Source organism: Prinia subflava, chromosome 15, assembly GCF_021018805.1.
Source record: "Prinia subflava isolate CZ2003 ecotype Zambia chromosome 15, Cam_Psub_1.2, whole genome shotgun sequence".
Classification (NCBI taxonomy): Eukaryota; Metazoa; Chordata; class Aves; order Passeriformes; family Cisticolidae; genus Prinia; species Prinia subflava.
In genome coordinates this window covers 13973065-13993951 of record NC_086261.1, presented here as the reverse complement: position 1 = coordinate 13993951, position 20887 = coordinate 13973065, and the positions used below count along the sequence as shown (strand labels likewise).

The 20887-nt window shown below is 41.2% G+C and overlaps 1 protein-coding gene across 2 annotated transcripts in view; it reads left to right on the top strand.

The window, feature by feature from the left end:
* Window positions 1-20887, top strand: part of MYO1E (myosin IE) — a 78092-nt gene that overhangs the window by 19038 nt on the left and 38167 nt on the right. Inside the window, exons 3-6 of one of the 2 annotated variants that reach the window (XM_063412871.1) lie at window positions 3455-3464; window positions 12083-12226; window positions 14835-14924; window positions 15806-15900. In XM_063412871.1, coding sequence (XP_063268941.1) covers window positions 3455-3464; window positions 12083-12226; window positions 14835-14924; window positions 15806-15900 — 339 coding nt within the window. The remainder of the gene's footprint in view (window positions 1-3454; window positions 3465-12082; window positions 12227-14834; window positions 14925-15805; window positions 15901-20887) is intronic. The other variant, XM_063412870.1, reaches the window with a different exon arrangement.

Genomic DNA, 20887 nt, shown 5'->3' with positions numbered 1-20887 from the left:
AAACCTGGGCAGCTGGCCAGTAGCAGAATAGGAGATTGATCTTGGGCAACTTGAAAATGGAACAAAACTCTTGGTCCCTTCCAGCAACTACAGTAAAAGCCTTGGAAATGTGTCTGCAGGTTTAGGATTGTCCAAATGCTAATACAGCATGTTCAGCCCTTAGTCAGCATTGGGGAAGCCTGCAGAAAGTGTCGATGTTTTTTAAGAAGTTGGTTTTGGTATTGCTCCTGGAATGCTCCCAACATTTCTTGTTTTCCTTCTGATTCTCATTGTAACTTAGGGGTGCCTCAGTGTTTCTAGGTCAGGTGTGAGGAAGGCAAAGGAACTACTGTGGAAGGAAACTGAACTGGAATGATGTGTCAAAACCAATTGGACTTCTGCGCAGATTAGTTACAAACAAGGTGAAGTTGAACAGCAGTGGGTACCTGTTCATGGAGTGTGTGTGTTCACCTCGTGCCTCGCTCACAGCCACGGTGCTCAGCCAGGGCTGTGTGGCAGCCCTGCACCCTTACCTGCTACAGCCTAAAGGCACAGCTAGATGTATTGCATTTGGGTTGCTCTTTTAGCACACCACCTAAAATTATATTTCTGTCAGACAAAATGGAGTCAAAGGCAGCATTTATAGAGTGGTTGAAAGACTTCAAGCTGCTCCTGTGGTCCTGGTGGGGTCATAAGGAGTATGTTGTTTATCAAGCTGTCATGTAAGCTTAGAAAAAGGCTACTTGAGTGCAAGTTGCTTTGTAAGCCAGAACTTTATTTTTAAAGAAACACAAATCTTGCATGTGACATGGAATGTGGAAAAAGGTAAAGCTGCTTTATGGGCCTCACCAGTGTGATGAATTGCAGCAGCCAGAATTTAAAGGGTTTTAATAATCTGAGCATCTGTTCACGTCCAGGTTGGTTGAGGTGGAGGGAACGAGACACTATTCACTGAACAGTTGTCTTTTCTGAGTCAGAATATTATGCTTAGAATAAGTAATTCAGGTGGTTTTATTTAATATTTTAATTCAATATTATTTCTTTTAATGTGGATTTGAGTCAGAGGTCTGAAATTGAATGAGTCCAGAAGTCGGAAGGTACCTCGCAAGCATTTCAGTTTAATGTAGGTTTGTGTCCAAGTGCTGCAAGCCAAAATCTTCAGCCATATGTGGTTCAGCATCTGAGACTTCAGTTGTTTTTCTCAATTAGTCCAATTTTGAAACCTTGTGATTTAGCATGAATTTCACCTGTTCTGGGTTTCCATTATGAAGTTTAGCATTTTGCTAAACACATAGATACGGGAAATTTGAGGGAGAAGAAAATGCAGCATCACACTGCACCACTACAGAGGTTCTCTTAAATACAACTAGGGTATTAGTCTGCAGTGGTCTGAAGCAGTTTCTCCTCAAAGCTGACACTTAGCTTTTTACTTGGTTCCCCCTTTAACAGAAATGGTTGGAATCTTATGTATATTTATGACGCTGTTGCTGAATTGAAAGGTTTAAAAGGCATTTAAATTTGGTCTTTTGCATAATACTGCCAAGTTGGTGATAAAGTTACAGGTTTTGTGAAACAGCTTCTTTGGCTGGCATCTGTGCTCAGAGCATAATTATGCCAGCACAACATCTATGAGACTGAATCTCATGCATGTCCTGATCGCATCAGTTTCTCCCAGCAAATGGAGGAGGAAGGGTAGTTTGCAAATAATGTTTTTGTTCACACATCTGGTAAAAGCCTAGAGTTACAAAGATAGCTAGATGTCCACATTAATTTTCTGTTAGCTTTCTTGGTTCAGGAATAATTTGAGTGCTAAAAATTAATATTAAACAGTCTCTCATACTTAAGATTGAGGGGAAATAGCTGTTTCTGTGTTAAGATCTCTTCCACAGACTAATAGGAACTATCACTTTAGCTATTGAGTGAACTTCTGCCCAGAGGTAATAAAAGAATCCTGAGGATGCAGAGATCATACACATGCATTGGTAATACACAGCTCAGATAAGAACCATGAAGGTCTCCTAGCAGTTGATGGTTGTGTTAAAACATGATGATCCAGTCACTTTTTACATACTTCCATTAATAACTGTGGTGTTCCCTAGAGTGGAATGAACACTTCATATTTGCAATGTGTTTCTGGGCTTCCACCTTTCTGGGATATCAGCTTCACTGACAGAGTGCAGTGAGCTAGAGGAGTTCATGTATATTGATTTTTAGTTTAATTTTCTTGGGGGACTTGTTACGGAAATATGAAGGTCTACAGAGCCAAGATAAAAGCCTAATACAAATTAGAGTAAATAATTTGAAACATAGGATTTTGCATATGGAAGGTAATCTGGTTTTGAGAATCTGTCTGTTGTGGACATTGGACACTCAATGGGACCTGCTTGCCCTGGCATAATGTAATTATTGGTTAAAGTAAAAGCACTGCCCTGACAAAGGATGAATGAAGCTGTGCATGAGGTGAATGCACAGATGAGAAACTGGGTTAGTATCTGCTTGAGTCTTCTGCACAGTGTGAGGTTTGTTGGGTCTGATGTTTTCTGCCTCTCCCAAGATTTTGCCTCCTGTTGGTTTTTGATTAACTTCTTGGGAGTTGAAGTGAACTTGTAAATTTGGTCCACTGGCAAGATGTGTAACTTATTCTGAGGTGGAATGCGCAAACCAATTTGTGTTTGTATTTATGTAATAATTAACCAAAGAAACCTTTGTATCTGAATACACTGAAATAAATATTATGATTGGATCCTTTTGAAGTTAAATTAAAGGTTTAGTCAACATATCAAATAGCCTTACTTCCCACAGTGTCTGAAGTAAAATCTGATTTTTGCACGAGTATCAAAACACGACAGCTCATAAAAAGGACTCGTGTTGAGCCACATGCGTGTTACCACCCAGGTGCAGGCTCTGCTGTAGGTGCATGGAGCACCCCTCCCTGAGCCTGGCCCTGCTGCTCCCAGCCAGTGCTGCCAGAGGTAAACAGGAAACTGCTGCAGTCCTGGAGCTTTGACTCCCTTTACTCAGCACTCTGTGAAATTAAAATAAACATAGAAAGCAATTTTCGCATCAGAACCTCCCCCAGTGTGGAGTTCCTCCTGACGCACGCTCCTGTAGCCGCTGTCCGCAGTGAGGGGAGCTGCAGCTGCTGCGCGCTGGGGTGTGCGGGGAGCTCCTGAGTGAGCAGGAAAAGCTTTCGGCTGTTCCTGCACATCCCACCTGCCACAGCTGGCCTGTGCTTCCTGTGCTCTCCGTGTCCAGGCACCCCGGCACAGTGAGCTCTTCAGAAACACTGCCCGGAGCCCCACATCTAGCACAGTCCGAGAAAAGGTTACCCAGCTCTCACCAGACATGGAAGCAGACGTTCTTGAAGCCACCTGCTTGGGAAAATCCTGTGTAAACCTAACAGTATCAATTGGAATTCTGCAAGCAGGTCTGCCGCAGATAAGCTCTTTACCACAGGCTCCACCCTGGAACACAGAGCAGTGATTGTCTTGTCCTGCTCACTGATCCCCCTTGAAACTATGCATACAGGAGGGAAGATCAAAGCAAATACCTCGAAAATAGGTGAACTTGAAACCAATGAGACGCTAATGCCCCGGTTAAGAAATAAGCAGTGGACTGCATACCTTGTTTGTGGTATCAGAACAGTTAAATGTTACAACTCTGAGCAGTGCATTGCACTAACAAAGTTTGGTGATGTCAGCACAAAGGTGATTTTTGGTACATGCTGCTGAAAAAACAGTCTTGGCCACAGTTTTCTACTGTGTTGCAGCTTTTGCAGTTTCATCATGCCTATTGCAATAAAGAGTGTTTTCTTTAGCCCGAACTGCCGCAGGCATGTGACTACATGACAGTCTCCACTTAAAAAAAAAATCTGTATTCCCTCTGGTTTGTAAATAAGTTCAGAAAATGACTTTTTTCAAAAGGAAAAAAAAAACCAACCTATTAAAAAACCGAAAGAGACTCAGCTGTAGTTTGTCCAAATTATTTAAAATTAAATTGTTATTCAGGGGGATGATTTAGCTAATGCTTATTTTAGAAATTAGTCTTTCAATTTTTGTGGAATTGTTACATACTGTTGGTTACTCAACTAAATCAAACTGTTGGCATAAAAACATATTATTTGATATTCTTGGTTAAAAGCAGTATTAAAGCAAGGTCTGTAGTCTGCTCAATGTGTTCTGTTTTTACAATCCAGTAGTAACTGGTGAGGACATATATACCCAACAAAATATAGATGCGCAGTAATTTTATTGAGAAGTTAACTAAAAATACAACTTAGTATTTCTTTTAGAATTATAGTATCTTTGTGCTTATAATTAAGCATTGAATTAATTATGTAAACGTTTGTTATTGGGAGTGAGATTTTTCAGTCATTTGAAGGTGCTGGTGACGGTGACATGAGTGGAAATGGATTTGGTAGATGCAGACAGAGTGTAAATGATGTAGCTGGTACTCCAGCTATAGTGGAGTGCTCTTGAAAGGGTGTTTTAACAGGAGCCGTTTTATTCTCTGGAAATCTTACAAATTCTAAAATGATTTCTCCACCTTTTAACACTTGAAAAATGTATTTATCCTTTCATCCTTCAGTGTTGTCTTGTTATCAATTTAAATGCTAAGTAATTCAGAAATACTGCAGTGCTCTTAGTTTGTGTTCTGCATAGATAAACACTCAAATCTGCAGCTAAAGAATAAGGCTAAAAGAATTATTTTTCTTTTCTTGATATTGCCCCACTCTATTTTCTGGAAGGAGAGCATTGTGGTGCAGGGAAGGGATAGGAGGGGAGTCTGGGTGGAGCAGCCACTGAAGTGGTTGCTGGTACCTCGGTGAGCCTCGAGCCTGCCGATGGAGCAGCCAGCCCAGAATTGTCACTGCACACTCCAGCAGGAACCGGGCGTTTGTTTCCCAGTGAAACCCTCTGGCACAGCATTGTCAGCTGGGGGACGCAGCCGGGGCAGACTTTGGCCCTAAGCTCTCAGGGTGGCTCGCAGTATCGGTGTGATGAGGAAACAAATGTCCTCAGTCTCCGTGAACAAAAGGGTTGGGAGCAGGGGAACAGGAACGCTGCAGCCCTACAGACAGGGCAGTGACTGAGCAGAAAGGAATCCACTGCGGTGATTGCGGCCTGAGATTCCAAAAGCTGTGAGATGGGGCAGGGGAGTGAGTGTTGACATCAGCTAGAACAGGACAGGGCCGGAATGGTATTTTTGTAATGTGCCAGGGGTTTTACTGGCTCCGAAATTTCCCACTGGCACCAACACAGTGCAGGAACCCCAGCACCCACGTGCTTCCCACTCCAACGCGTGCTGCGGTGCTGGTCCCACGCGTGGAGCCTCTGAGTCACGCTGCTCTGAGATTCCTCCCTCTGGAGAGCACATGGGAAACTCCCAGTGCACTTCAGTTTATTACTTAGTTTCAGGATGATCCAGGAGAAAATATTTTCCATCTTCTGCTATGGCAGAGGCAGTGGGATGTTTCCTGAATCTTCTGATGGAGTTTTCAAACAACATTTTTCAATTAAAAACATAATAATATTACGTATAAGATGTATGATTGCTTAAACTCCTTTGAAACCTGTCTTTAATGGTGGAGAGTGACACACATAAAATCTTTATTACACTTTAAGGATTGACACAGCCAAGATCTAAGTATTTGTTGTAATTTCTCTTACATTTCTTAAATTGCGTGATAGGTATATCATGTGTATACAATTCACAGATCAAGAGTTAGTGTGCATGAATGCTGCTCAGTGCAATGACTGCAATACCGGGGGGTAGTGGTGGTGTATATTCTCACACATACATGGATTAAAAATTGTTATTGCAAGGCAGCCAGGGCCTTCACTGATCCACCAGTCCCAGGAAAGCTTACTGCTCGTGCCACAAGGAACAAGTCAGACCAGCTCTGGGGACTGTTCAATAAGTGAAATAAAACAATAAATGTCTAAGAGCAAGTCAACCATATTGAGTTGTTAACTTTACTGCATTTCCTTAGGAAAATTATTTCGTGGAACATCAGGACAAAGCCACCCAACAGGCTGTGGGATAAGTAAATAGCAGTTTACAGTTCATTAACTACTTCCCACTATCTGCCTGCAGTCTCTGTAACGTGTTTCAAAATCTTAGGCACATCTGCACGATCCACTTTGGAGCTCATTCCTGTCCTTATTTCAGTTGGTTGTGTAGCTGTACCTTATTAAAAATAATCTTTCAAAACTTTTAGTGAAAGTTAATACTAATGCAACAGATGAGCCCTGTGGTCAAATACTGAGATAACTCCTATTTTGGCAATGTACTGTTATTTATCTTAAAAGAATGCTGATGTTGTTTCTGATTCCTGAAAATGAGCATGATGTGCAAATCCTGTAGACTCTCATATTCTCATAACTCCTGTTATGGTAGAGAGTGCATTTGCTGTCCAGGTGAGCAGGCTGTGGTTGCTGTCTGTCTCCTCCTCTGGGCCCTGGCTGCGGGGAGGAGAGCCTGGCTGCTCCCTGGCTCCGGAGCCCGGAGCAGGAGGTGAGGATGGGGAGCTGCCCTGGGGCCAGGCCCCGCTGGGCAGCAGCACCTGCACAGGAGCTGATGGCAGCAGGGGCTTGGACCATGGCATCTCCTGCAGCCAGCTCTGGGGTCAGTCCTTCAGGTCATTTTGGGCTGAATCCACCCCTGTCTCAGAGCAAACATGACTTTTCCCCCAGAATTTTTTTTCTCAGTATTATATTTCCCTAGCTGTGTGGGTTTTTTTTTTTTTGATATTAACATGCTACTAGTTTCTATTCCTTAATACATTTTTGGTATTTTTAGGTCTCTGTCTAAGATGTCTATCCTGCTACTTAGATGCTCAGTATTTTTGCTTTGCTATTTCCTCAAATGTTTAAGCACTGCCTTTCGTCTCCTTTAATATTTTCTTCATGTTAAATTTAAATAAATGGCCTTTTATCTTTGTCCATCTTGCTGCTTCTGCAGTCTTCCTTTAATTTCCTTTCAGAAATATGGTGACATCATCACAGTGAATAAGTATTTTTTTTTGACATAAGATATACGAGAGCTATTTTGGAGCACATTTGTTCACTATAGCTTCTCTGTTTTGATTATCCCAGTGAAGGACAAAAATTCACATTAAGTATTTATGCAATATTCTCTGGGAACAGCAGACCCTTTCACTTTTTAGAAATATGTTGAAGATTCCTCTAAGTGGATTAGAGAAGTTTACTGATTTTGACAGATGATATAATTGCAGAAAGCCATGGGTTTGTTTTCTTGTTAGCTGGAAAAACTGATACAAATTATGTGCGTATAGGACTGGTGATAGGCCTCTTGGTAGAAGCATTGATGTCAGGTCTAAAGTAAATGGTGTGCAGCTTTGTCAGTTTTGTGGCATCTTTGGCTGATGTGTTTGTGTCTCATTTACTGGTGTGTTCATAATATTGAGCTGAGGAGGTAGAACTGTAAGGATTTTGTGCAGTAGTACTGTGCCAGTTGAAAAGGGGAAGAAGAAATGGTCACGCTTGTGATCACTTGACACTCCTACTCCCTCGTGGAGGCTGAGAATCCCTTCTGCACTGTGATGGGACATTGATGTTTGCTACCAAAAAAAGCTGTTGGAGATTCAGAGTGGCAATTTTTCCCTTTGTGGGAATGAAGAATGATTATTGATGGCGTGTAGGTGGTTGTAGTTTAGTGAGAGTTCTGATGGACAAAGAGTAACAATGTTCTCAGGCAATGAATGTGCGGTCTCTTCTGATCTCTTGTTTTCAGTGCTTTATTTTTAGATGTTCTATTTTTAAACACCTTGAAATACAAAAATATTTGCCTTTTTGTCCAGTTAAAAGAAAATCCATGTTGTGACACAGCATGACTCTTATCTTTTTATAGCTACATCAAATACGTGTTGCTTAGGATAATGTAAGAATATACAAACAATAATAAAGGCAAAAATAAGAAACCAGCAGTTGCTACTATAACACAAGATGGAGGGCAGCAAAAAGAAATTCTGTAAATAAATGTCTTGTCAATACTTATTCATTCCACACATGATCTGCTTTAACCATATTGTACTGCCAGTACCAAAAGTAGTGCGGAAGCACAGACAGTATTTAGTACATAGAATATATTTTGCATCCCCCTTGCTGGTATTAATGTAGCAGTAGTGTTAATCTGTCGATGAGTGGGTGTTCAGGGACACGCACGGAGCGGGAGCAGAATGGGTTTTGCAGGTTCGGGTGCTGGAGGTGCCGGGCTTGCTGAGGGGGCCCTGCAGCCGGGCCAGCCGTGCCCGCGCTCCGCAGGCTGCAGGCCCCGGGCTCACGGGGTCAGCCCGTGACTCGTAAATATTATTCTTGTCAGAGCAGAACAGCTCTGATTTTGAGCCTAAAACAGCAACCAAGTGAATTATAACAGCTGACGGCAGCGTGGTACACGCCTTTAATTGCCGCCTTGCCAGCGCAGCCTCCGCTCCTGTGCAACGTCAGCCGCTGGGGTTGGAGGCCGGGAAGAGCCTGGGGGCGGCCTGGCAGCCGGGCTGTTCCACACTGCTGTTTCCACTGCTGCGGCTTCAGCAGCCTCTTGAGATGTGCTTTTGTTTTGGGCTGGTGTTTTGTTTTGTTTTGTATTTTTCCTAATCTGCCAAGCTCATCTTTTTCCAGCTGCTCAGGCATTGTTAGTGCTGACACAACGACTTTTATCTGGTTATTTATTACACACTTAGACCACACCTTTAACCGAGAAAACCTAAGAGGAGCCAAGTATCGTCTGCTGACATCTGACCCGCAGGGCTCGGCCCGGGGCTGGACCTCGGGCTCTTCGGCCAGGTCTGGCCGGTCCCAGCTCTGTGGGAGCTCCCAGCTCCTGCCTTGCCCTGCTGGCTCTGAGGAACCTGCCGGGACACCTGGCCTTGTGTGTGGATGATCGACTAGAGAGGCGTGCAGGGAGAAGTGTTGTGTGCTGGACAGCAGAGGGCAATTAGCAGCTGAGAGAATTAGCCTGAGTGCACCCTGCAGAGCAGGTTCAAGTGAACACCAGGTAACTAGCTCAGGTGTAAATTGTCTCCAGATTACAGTGCTGAATATTTTTATGGATGATGGAAAGCTCTGGCTAAAAAAAAAAAAAAAAAGTTTAAATATTCTCAAGAAACAGGCAATAAGAACAAATCATTAGTGTAATTTTTAAGCATATAGCCTTGACCTTTGGGAAATATGCAACCTTGAAGTAAGATGAAGAGTTGCTTCTATAACTGCTATGATGTGACATTTTTTCAGATGATTGATTATAAGAAGTTTTTTTAAATTATTATTTTTTTAAAATTCAAAACTCTAGTAAAAAACAGTTAGTTGCTGGTGGGACATGGTTATAGTACCAGTCGGAAGTGACTGAAGTTGCTAAATGCAGGTTAGACTCTGTAGTCATTGCTCATGCTTGGAAGGGCAAGAAGTTGGAAGTGAGTGGTGTCCTCTAGACAAAACACTCCCTATTTTGTTGCCCAAAGAGGTGGTAGCCACTGCACCTAGCCATCTCACAGGTGTTACCTTCCTGAGGAGGAGTGAGAGCAAAACCTAACCACAGCTGGTCAGGCACTGCTGAAGCTTGGGCTTATTTCTAGATCCCAGGGAGAAGTCTGACAATGATCTGGTGATTTGCTGCTTCTCTGCACATTTGAGTGTAAGGCCGTGTTTTGAAAGGAAAAGGGTAATTCCAAACTACTATGGAACTGCCATTTAACTTGAGTTACAGTTTGAATGTGATGGCACTACTTAGTGCCATGACTCTCAGCTGTCTTCTAAACTGGGTGTTCAGGCTGCTGCCTTTTTGTCAAACCTCTCGGCAGGGTTTGCAGTGTCCGCAGTCGTGTGGCTCAGCTGTGGTTGCTGCTGTGGTGGGAGCTGGGCAGGGGCGCAGGGCAGAGCTGCTCTCAGGGGAGCTGGGCTGCCCTGGCACTGCCCTCTTGCTTCCCTGCTGGCTCCCAGGGCTTTTGGGGAAGAACCCTTTGGCCTGGTCCTGTGTGTAGCTTAATCACAGTCAGCACCAGTCAGTGACTTGCATAAAGCTGCTGTTTTGCAGACAGTGTGCACATTTTCCCCGTATCCCATGGCTTTGCAAGCTTTGTGCTTGTTGAGCTCACTGGGTCTGATGCCATGCCTTCCAAAGGGAAGCTGGATTGTTTTCCCAGTCTCATTTCTTACACATTTTCTGTAGATTACTCCATTATCTGATACTAAACCACATTCTGTATAGCTTTGTGAACAATCTGATTATCCATATTTATTTTGATACTGTATCTTTTTGTCTATCCTGCCAGTTCCTTTTTCTAAGTGTAATATCACAAATAGCTGATGAATACATGGAAGGAAATTATGCTTCTCCATTGGACTTCTATTTTCTCCCAAAACCCAAGCTTCAACTAATACTTTCAGTCATATGTTTTATGACAATTAAAAATTTGATTCTTTGTTTTCTCAGTGCTTCTAGATCACTGCTTCCATTGTACGTATAGAAAATCAATGAGGTTCACACAAGCTAAGCTAGTTTAAGGTTGTTATTTTATTGAAGGTCATGTACACTTGTGGATGTTCAAATAAATTGCTGAGGTTGTGTTTTCAGACATTTTAATCTCTGCTGTACTATATTTGAAAGCATTCTTTTGATTTAAGTTTGCAAGTGTTCTCCACTGGCAATGGATCTGCAATAGGGTAGCAGTGTGTGGAGACTTAGGAGGAAACACACATAGAGCCTACAGTTTCTGTGCTGTCTCCAGCAGCAGGGTTTAGTGGAAGTTAATTTAACTCAAGATAAAAATTCAGTTGGTCTTTTATGTCAGTCAGCATGAAGCCAAACTGTAGGCCTGGTGTAGCACTTGGTGTTAGCCCAGTTATGTGGCTCACTTGCTCCTGCAGAACTGTGTACACACAAAAGTTGCCTGTCTGTAAATTGTTGATGTCCCATTTCAAAATACCAATGCAGCTGAAGTGTTCAGAATACCTAAATTTTCTTCTTTAATCTGTAAAATATTTGCAGAATAAAATAATGCATATACTTTATAATAATAAATTGCTTCTATCCTGATGAATGTGATGACTTGGTCTCAGATGAAGTACACCATAGCATTGTAGTTAAATCACATTGTTACAAATTGTAGCATTAAAGAAGGGGAATTTGCAGAATTGGCATTTTGTTGGCCACATCTTCCCTGGCAGCATACTTGATCACTTCTCAGTGTTAAATGTGGTAATTCCAGCATCACTAATTTCAGAATTGTGTAAGCAAAAATGAAGTAGGAAAAAAGGAAGAGATCAGAACCCCATTAGCATTGTCTGCTAGGCTACAGAAAATAGGTTTGGGTTTGGAGAGAGATTTATAGCTGAATTAATAGCCTTGATGTTGACTGGATTTAAATCTGTTTGTGGGTGTATCCATGGAACCAAACTACTGTTCAGATCAGCTGGAAGAAAAACAGATTTTGATTTCAAGTGGTACAGCATGAAATGTCACATGTTTCAGTAGCATCCTGAAATAGTAGTCTGTGAGTGTGGGGAGAGTGTCTATTTAGATGTCACTTAGGCATGGTGACTAACAGATCAAAAGGGACTGAAGGCATGCAGCCGACAAGCAGGGGTACATAATTTGCAGAACATCCCTGAATACTTAATTGCAGCAGACTCACAGCTTCCCTCCCAGAACAGCTTATGTGCAGCTTTGACTTAAAAGACTGCAAGGGGTAAGGAATTCACTGCGGTGATCATAATTACCCTCACTGCTAATAGTTACAGTGTAGGAGGGTAATTTTTGCATCCTTAGCTTCCAATAGCTGCATCTCAGTTGGAATAATTGGGGTGTTTTTCTACTACATTTAAAAATGTCTGCCATCTGAAATCCATTCTGTGTGTAGGTGGTCACAAAACCCCATGGAATTACCTTCTAGTTTTGGAGGGCAGTGCAGAGGCATGTCAGCTGACACCATTTATATATGCTTTCATAGAATGCCTGCATCAAAGAATAGAATTCAATGAAAGAAAAACATTTGGGAAGTTGGAACTCATATAATGGTTTTCAGTTGCTTAGTGCTGATGAGAAATGTAGTAACCTTTGTGATGTTCATTGTGCTTTCCTGCAGGGCAGCAAAGGACACTACAGATACCACTGGCAGAGCCACAATGTCAAGCACAGCGGAGTGGATGATATGGTCCTGCTTTCCAAAATCACCGAGGACTCCATAGTGGAGAACCTAAAGAAACGATACATGGATGACTACATTTTTGTATCCTTTGTTGGTGTTGTGGGGCCCACGGCCTTGCTGAGCCAATGTGACACTAATTGTATGTATGTATTCCCTTTAAGCAGATTACTCAAGGATGCTGAACATTTTATGTGGCACTTCACCTGAGATAACAGAAAAGACTTTGAAAACTCAGCTAATTATGAGGGTTGAAAATAGGATAGCAAAAATTATTTTAAGATATTCTTTTTAATACGTTTAAGATTGTACCTCCATATATTTATGCATTCATGTGACTCCTGAAGCCTCCTGAGGTAAGGCTACTTCCAAGAGCAGGAATTAATAGGTTTTAGGTGTGTGTACATTTATTGATGTGTTGTCTTCTATACCTCCAAAATTATAATGCCATCAAAATAGCATTTCTTCTGTGACATAACCCCATTTACAACTTACTCTGAAATTGTTAATGCTGTGAATCATGGGAAGATGGAAACAGATGAATGTGTCAACATCTGTAAATCTTCAGTGTCCTCACTTAAATTTTTTTTCTATGGTTAATGAAAATGAGAAAATTTAATACCTGAACATGCAACCTAACAGGAAGAACAGACTTCAGTACCCAAGGCTTGCTTTTAAAAAAAAATTATATTAAAGCAATTTCTTAAGATAAGAATAGTCATTATTTCATTTTCAGGTTTCACAAGATGTAACATGAGCTGCAGCAATGAATTTGTTAAATTCTAGTCAGTGATTATGTACTAGAAAGTTACACTGTTCATTCTGCTTTAGCCAGGTTTTCATACTTCCTTGTATGTGGAGAAGAGTTTCCTTGAAGTGTTGAACATATTTTAGCAGAAAGAGGAGGAAATATAAGCTCTCCTGGCTGTTTCCATATAATCAGATGGTAAAGAGCTGTGTAGCAGCTCAATTTAGCAAGGACTGATAGAGGAAAGTTCACGTTGCAGTTGTTTCCATCACGAACTGCAGAGATTTCTAATAAGTGTGTGAACGTGGGTTTGGATCCTCTGTACACTGAAGTACCACACTCTTACTAAAATTGCTTTATAGGATGAAGTTGCACAGCATTTACCAGACTGTAGTAGAAGGATGAGCTGTAGAATCCTTCCTGGTAGTAAGAGGAGAACAGGGGTGCTTTTGGCCTATGGAGTGCTGCATGTTCCTTGCAGTGCATGCACAGAGACTTCAGTGCTCTGTGCACAAGAAAGGTTTTTGCTTTTTGTTTTTTATGAAAATCGTGAGATTAACATGGAGATGATCTTTCTGCTGAAGCTGGAATAAGGATGTGTTCCAAGGGGACCAGTGGTCACATTGAGGGATCAGTCTTACCTCATCTAGGGAGCAGGACTGCTTTGCAGTTCTGTGAAGGCTTTTCATTCAGAGATGAAGATCATCTCTTGAATATTTGAATTGTTTGCATGTCCACCCATGAATGAACGTTTCTCAGTTCTACATTGTACAGAGATGACGGAATCATCCCAGAAAATGCTGGTATTGTTTACCAACAGAAAACTGTCACTTCAAGTGTTTATACTGACACAATGAGTAATTGATCTATTATATCCAAGATCCAGATGTTGTCACTCTTTTTGAATGAAATTAAAATGTGTGAAGAAAGCATTGCAAATAAATATTATAGAAATGATGTTCATTGAGTTATAGTTCTTCTTCTCTAACATGTTACCATGCCTTGGCACCACAGTAGGAGATTCCTACATAGGACAATCCAGCAGGATAGATTTTTTAATTTTCCTACTTTGTACAGAAAGCTTAGACAGCAAGTTTGCCTGTGAACAATTCCAGATTGTTAATGAAACCTGCAGTACAACGTTTTGGACCTGTAAGTGTGGGCTCATTGCTAACTCCCAGCTCAATGAAAAGTGCTAGTGGTACCTGTGAATTACTATCAGGTAATGGGTACACTGCAGCTGTAGTTCCAAAGGGTTATGAAGTATTTGAAACGCAGAGCATGTGCAGCTGAATGCAGAATGATGAAATACTGTATTAAAAATGTTGCAAAAAATCTAGTAATGGCTTGAAGTTGAGTGTCTCAGTACAGGGCAGCCTGCAGGAGAGGACTCGGAGGGACTGTTAATAGTTTCACTCATAAAATAACACCACAGCCTGAATTACCCAATTCCCCCAGCAGCCCCAGTGCATGCAGTGAGTAATTATCTAATTCAGCTTGGCCGTGGCTGCTTCCATGCGGCTCTGCTTGCTCAGCACTGTCCTGTGAGATCAGAATGTGTCACTGCACTGTGTTCTGCAAAGGTCAAACCAATATTGTCTAATACTGACAATACAACCTCTTCAGTTACAAAGGACTAAAACCAGTTCGAATGTGCCATTTCCTGTCTGTGTTTTTATTCAAGGTGTGTCATATTTTGGCCTTTAATACATGTTTCTGTACTTAGCTTGTCCTATAATAAGATAGTACGAAAATATCCCAGTTGAATGGTATGTTCATATTCTTGTAAACCTGCTAATTTAATTATTATTAACAATTGTTGTAAGCTGTGGTGATTTTTACCATTATTTGAACTATTATATCATAGGTGGAAAAGTTCTTTGTCACTAGCAGTAGGATGATACTTTATGAAACTGTTGTTACCTTAACTTCTTTTGAATGCAGACATACATTGGCTCTGTATTAATATCGGTGAATCCTTTCAAGCAAATGCCATATTTTGGGGAAAAGGAAATTGAAATGTACCAAGGAGCAGTAAGTAAAGCAGTCTGAAATATTGTGCAGTATTCAGGGGCTTAGAAATATTTTTCTACACAGTTTCTAACACTTGGAAGCATTTGTTTCTGGGTTTGCTAGCCTTGTGCTGGCCTGGGAGAGCTTGGCAGATAGTCATTGTCATAGACTGAGTCTTCAGATTGCACTCCCTGCAATGTAAGATCAGTATTTTAAGAAAATACTTGTATTGATTAGCTCTGATCCATATTAGGTATCTCTCCTTGACATGTCCCTGCTCCTGCAAGGGCAGTTTTTAAGCTGTCGTATGCACAAAATGGCCATTAGTGGATTTGGAGACTCTGATTTCAGAACTCTCTAACTGGACAAGAACAATAAAAAATGAGGTGCCAAAATTAGAGGCCGCTTTTGAAAATACAGCTTGAAGAGTCAGCACAAGAACATTAAGGACTTAAAATTCAATTTCCTGCCTGGTTTGGGTGTGTCCACCCAGAGAAGCTGCTGGGTTTGGATGGCCCAGGGGATGAAGATGGGACCTGAGGCACCAGGCTCTGAGTGCTGCTGGGGGAGAGCATTGTTAGCACCTGAGCACTGGTGGGAGAGGCTTCAACTCTGTGAGTTTCCTTTGGACAAGTAATACATTTCTAGAGAAGCCATTTTTAGAGCAGGGTATTTCTAGGAGAAAATTGTGGATTAGGGAAAGTTAACTAACAAAGTCTAGAGACTTTGGTTTGTTTTTGTTAAATGTACCAAAGAATTCTTGGGGAAAATTCACTATGAAGTGCTATTCAGAATTATTTTTTCCAGAGAAATAACTGTTCCAATTTAAATACAAATTTATTTTGCTCTTTCTGCATTTTTTAATGCTGTCTTGAAAAATTGTTCTTTATTTTTCCTCCTAGGCACAGTATGAAAACCCACCACATATTTATGCTCTTGCAGACAGCATGTACAGAAACATGATAATTGACAGAGAAAATCAGTGTGTCATTATTAGGTAAGAAAAAGATTGCTAAAAAATATTTCGTCTTCTAATGGTGTTTTAACTTGAAGAAGCAGAAAGGTTTGTTATATCATTAAAAATGTTCAGTCCATGTTCACATTTTGGGATTTTCTGGGACAGCTAAGTATTTTCTGAGCCTCCTTTTTGTTTTCCAGTAAAATTCTGACGATAGCTTAACCACAAGAAATGTCTTACTCACACAGCCAGCTTTTTGTCCAATACCAAAATTATAACAGCTTGAATGACTACATGAGGGGGCTGGATTAACAGCTGTACAGCCAGATACTGTTCAAAGCTATCCCACATGGACTGCATTTATCATGGTCTTTTGTTCCCTTTGGAATTTTACTTGCATTCACTCAGAGGCAAAAGATACTGGGAAATTAATTTTGTCTTTGCTGTTAATCTATTTTAATTATTAAGCGATGGAATTCACTGCAGAATTATTACTCAACTTTTTTAATGACAGGCGTTATTTAAGTGACAGAGTGAATTTTGGGACCAGAGTTATGCTTTGTTCTCCTCTGTGGGTTTTGGGTTTATTTGGTGTGTGATCAAAGACAATGTGTGGAGAGCAGGAGCTGCAGGATGCCCTCGTGGCAGGGCCGCTGGGGAGGGTCAGGGCACAGCACCCGGAGCTGCTCCTCACCCGTCCCCAGCTGGGTGGGGCCTCCAGGGCCGTGCAGGCATTTTACACCTGAAATGGCCAAGCAGGGGGTGAGAGTTTGCCTGGTCCAAGGAGGGCCTCCCTCCTCCTGGGCCCCTGGGACACGGGAAACAAAAAGCCCGGAGCTCCCCTGCCTGTCACTGGGGTGGCTGAGTTGTTCCCTGAGCTCAGTCTGTCTCTTTGATGCCCATTGCTGTGCTGAGGTTTACTAGGCACATGAAGTCAAATTGAGACCTGTTAGGAATGGGTAAAATTGGGATTTTGCATTTGGCATAAAGTAACATCCCAGAGAGTGGGATGTTTCACATGAAGCTAAATTTACAGTGAAGATCTTTGAGCTATTGTGGATTGTGAATAAAACCCCTACTTTTTGATCCTGTGCTATGCCCCACAGTGCAGTGCTTGCAGAGAGTCACATTGTGAGGGAGCTGAGGTGCAGATCTGAGATACAAACTTAGAGTTTTAATTTTATGTGAGAATTTTTGTACTTGAACTCTGGCTGATGTACTTGAATGTTCTTTGAAATATGCATTTTGTATGTGCAGAGTGAAACTTCTCTCAGTGTGTGCACAGCCTATTCAAAGTCTGCAGGTGTTAATTGAAATCTGCTGCCAAACTAAAACAACAAGGATCATGTTTGCAAGGGGCATTTCAGAGGCTTTTTTTCTTCATACACATTTATTTTTCCTTTGATATTTTTATTGCAAACACTGTAGAAACTGGACTAGACTTACAAGTAGTTTTCATTATGGTTTTAGATTTTTTAGGACACTTAAAATTCTTTTTATAAAGATATATATTATTATAGAATAGAATATTATATATTCTATTTATTAATCAAGTAACTCAGCTGCTCACTAAATTGATATTGTTTGGTTGATGTTTTAATGTTTTGGACAACATTTGATTTTAACTGTTTAGATATCTTTTGTATTTTTTGATTTAAGGTCATCACTATTTCCAACAACCTGGGCTGGCTTTAAAAGGAAGTTTCTTGAAATTTGGCGTTTGCTTGCTTTATGTTTTATTGTGTGGATCAGAAGGCACTGGAATTGCTGCAGACTGGCAGCTTCCAGGATGCTGCAGCTCTCGAGTGAAATCAAAGTTAGGTGTTCTGCCTAACTCTCAGAGTCTGCTACCACTCCACCAGTTTCAATAATAGCTGCCAGGGCTTTACCATTTCTGCCCCCAAACTGGTGATTCTCAAAAAACTGAGACATGGCTCTGGCTGTTGTCGATGCCATAGAAGCTGCTGGGCATAAGCAGCTCCAAATGAACCTTTGTGGTCAGTGAAACATAGTTTTTGCTGTAAAAAATTTACTGTGGAAGATGAATGATGATAATATGGTTACAGTGAGGTTCTTCTTGCATCTCTGCTTCATAACTAGTCTGACTTTGGAGTGACTCCACTGAAAATCCCTGGTAGAACAGAAGGAGCAGAACTAGCCAGTACCCAGGTTTCTCCTTTTCCCTTGTCAATGTAGCAGATTTCCCTGTACAGAAAGGTTTGCAAAGAGAGAAGGTAAGAAATAAGGTACAGAGGGGCCCTGTTCACAGCCAGGTCACAAGGGCTGAGCCTGGCTTCTGTTGCATGTGGAGGCAGAGGGACGGTGGGGAAGGGGCAGGGGCACACTGCGGTGTCCTCCCACCTGTGCTGGGGGCACCTGTGGCATCTGCCTCAAACCTGGGAGGGACCTGTGTTCCACAGACCAGACGTGTGCCTTGGGCAGGTGAAGGAGGCTCCCTGGTGCAGGCAGAACACCTTTTACTAGACATGAACTCCAAATGCGTTTAGACACTGACAGAAAAAACTCATCCTCCTCAAAAGTCAGTGAATGAACGGGGGAAGCAGATCCAAAGGAAAATGCAATTCTCTGCAAGGCTGGATAGGTGGCAACCAAAAATAATCTCTTTTCATGCCATAATAATAATTTTAAAAGAAAAACTGTTACCAAACAACCTTTCCTAGGCCAAGGAAGGCTTTTTCATTAGCGAAGTAATTCCAGCATATTTGCATACATGTTAAGAAAGTTCCATGAGCACAAGTCTAATGATAGCTGAGCTGCTTTGCGATGCTGCTGCAGAGTAAATAAACAATGAGGTTATTCATGGGCTGCCCCGGGGCTGGGCCAGTGCAGGAGCAGGGTGTGCTCAGGTGGGCAGAGGGAGCAGTGCCCCAGCTCTTCCCTGGCCCCGTGTGCATGGCACAAGGGCAGAGGGAGTTCACTCACAGGGGGGACACAGCTGCACTGGACTTCATTTCTCACTCAATTTGTATTGTACTGAGACATGACATTGAATTTAGGCCTTTCTTGAACTCAGCTCGTTGGTGGCAATTAAACACACTGTTGGCATTTCTCCCCCGTGTGACTGGGCAGCCTTCCCAAATTATTGACAAGGTGCTGTCCAGTCAAAATTTTAATTATGAAGAAATTGTCTCTCATGGCTTTTAATTCCTTTTGGGCTATCACTGTCATTTAATTGAGAGAGTGGAGGATAGAATTAGTGTTACTCTTTTATGTAGCAATAAATGCATTTCTTTAGAGTGTTGTTAAGGTTTTACCTTTCTATAAAGCTGAGGCCTTTTTCTTCCCTTGGATTCTGTGATCCCTGCCAGGAGATGTTGCTGTGGCTTTAAAGGAGTTTTTCTTGTTTGTAGTTTTAGTTTACATTTGCCATTTGTGTGGCAACATTTGAGTCCAGGAAAGCAGTGTATGATGGCTGCATATCTGAAAAGACAGTGCATCTTATCTACTCCAAATAGGTGTTAATAAAAGATCATTTTCCACCAGAACTGCTTTTACTGAACAGCTCATGTGTATCTTAAATCTATTAAGTTCAAAATTCAATGTGAGATTTCTAGTCAGCTTCTATAATCTCAGTTTTCCAGAAGACTCAAATGACTGATCATTCTAAAATGTCTGGAGAGAACCTGACTGGAAATACAGCTGAGTTTTAATAAGGAAGTGGTAGAAATGTAAATCTAACACTGTAAGAAAAGTTAGGTCAAAGCACTGATTCAGAAAGGAAAACTATTTCACTGAAATCATGCTACTGAGCTTTCTCTGAACATAATTGAAGAAAGTAAATAAACTAAAAAACTTGTCCAAACACATCAGAGTATTTTACATATACAGTGTTCTTTACTGGCAGATCTAAGAGTTCTTTATAAATATTTGGTATTAAAATTTCTGCATTGTCCTGGCCTTGAAGATAAGCATCACTGGTATTGTTCTACAGCCATGGATACCATATTAAGTGGCACTCAGAAAATTAACTTTAGAGAGAAGGATGATGCTGTGTATAGGATCTTGCTTCTCTAATTACTGAATGTTTCCTTTGGGAAGGAAGCAAGGAGCAAAAACATTTCCTTCTGTCTTTGTAGTCTTATTCTGATTTCAGCTAAGTATTCATTGACTTTGTGGAAGAAAATGTCATTTTTCTGAAGTGGCAAATACTGCTAGAAGAAACAATATATCTTTCAAGGCATTGTAATTTTTGCTAGGGATTGAGACTATGTGCTAGTTCTATTTTTAGCAAGAAAAGTCTCTGAGAAAATTGTTAATACCACAATCACTTTAAGCCATTTTTAGATTTTTTTCAAGTTCTAAAAACCTCCATCGAACCTACTTCAAACTACCAAGTTAGATGATTCTTACATGTTCTTAAAATAGTTTTAATAGCAGCAGAGCAATAAGATTTATGTGAAGCAGCTGCATGAGAACCATTTGGCACGAATGCTACAATTTCTCTGTTCCATTTGAATACCTGAGCTTTACTGGGGGCAGGATACCATCCCATCAGATAAAGCTGCTTTGGTTCATAAATAATGCATCTTCTTCTTTTATTCGAGTTTAATTGGAGCAATTTGCTGGTCTTTGATCAATAAAACCCCTGAAACTGAAAAACAGTGTATGCATGCATAAATCTAAAGCAAACTCTGGAAGGCAATCTTTTGGCCAAATTAATTTACTAGAAAGGACTATTTCTGTTGAAACAGAGGCTAACAATAAAATGGAGCTTTATTGCTCCAGATCAGTTCTCTGGCAGACACTATGGAGTAAGAAATACAACTCACACTTCATTTGAGCAAGGAGGAGAAGGGTAATGGATGCATTAAAGAAAATCTTACAGAAATGTGTTATATTTTAACTGTGTAAGAAATAATACCTGATCAACTTCAGTCAGTGTTTGGCCCTGGATCCTCCCCTGTACTCAGTTGAAAACTGCAAATTGTAAGCTCAGGGTATGATTCAAGTTCAGTTGGTTTGTCTGGTTTTACAACAGGAAGAACAAATTTACTGCCAGCAGATT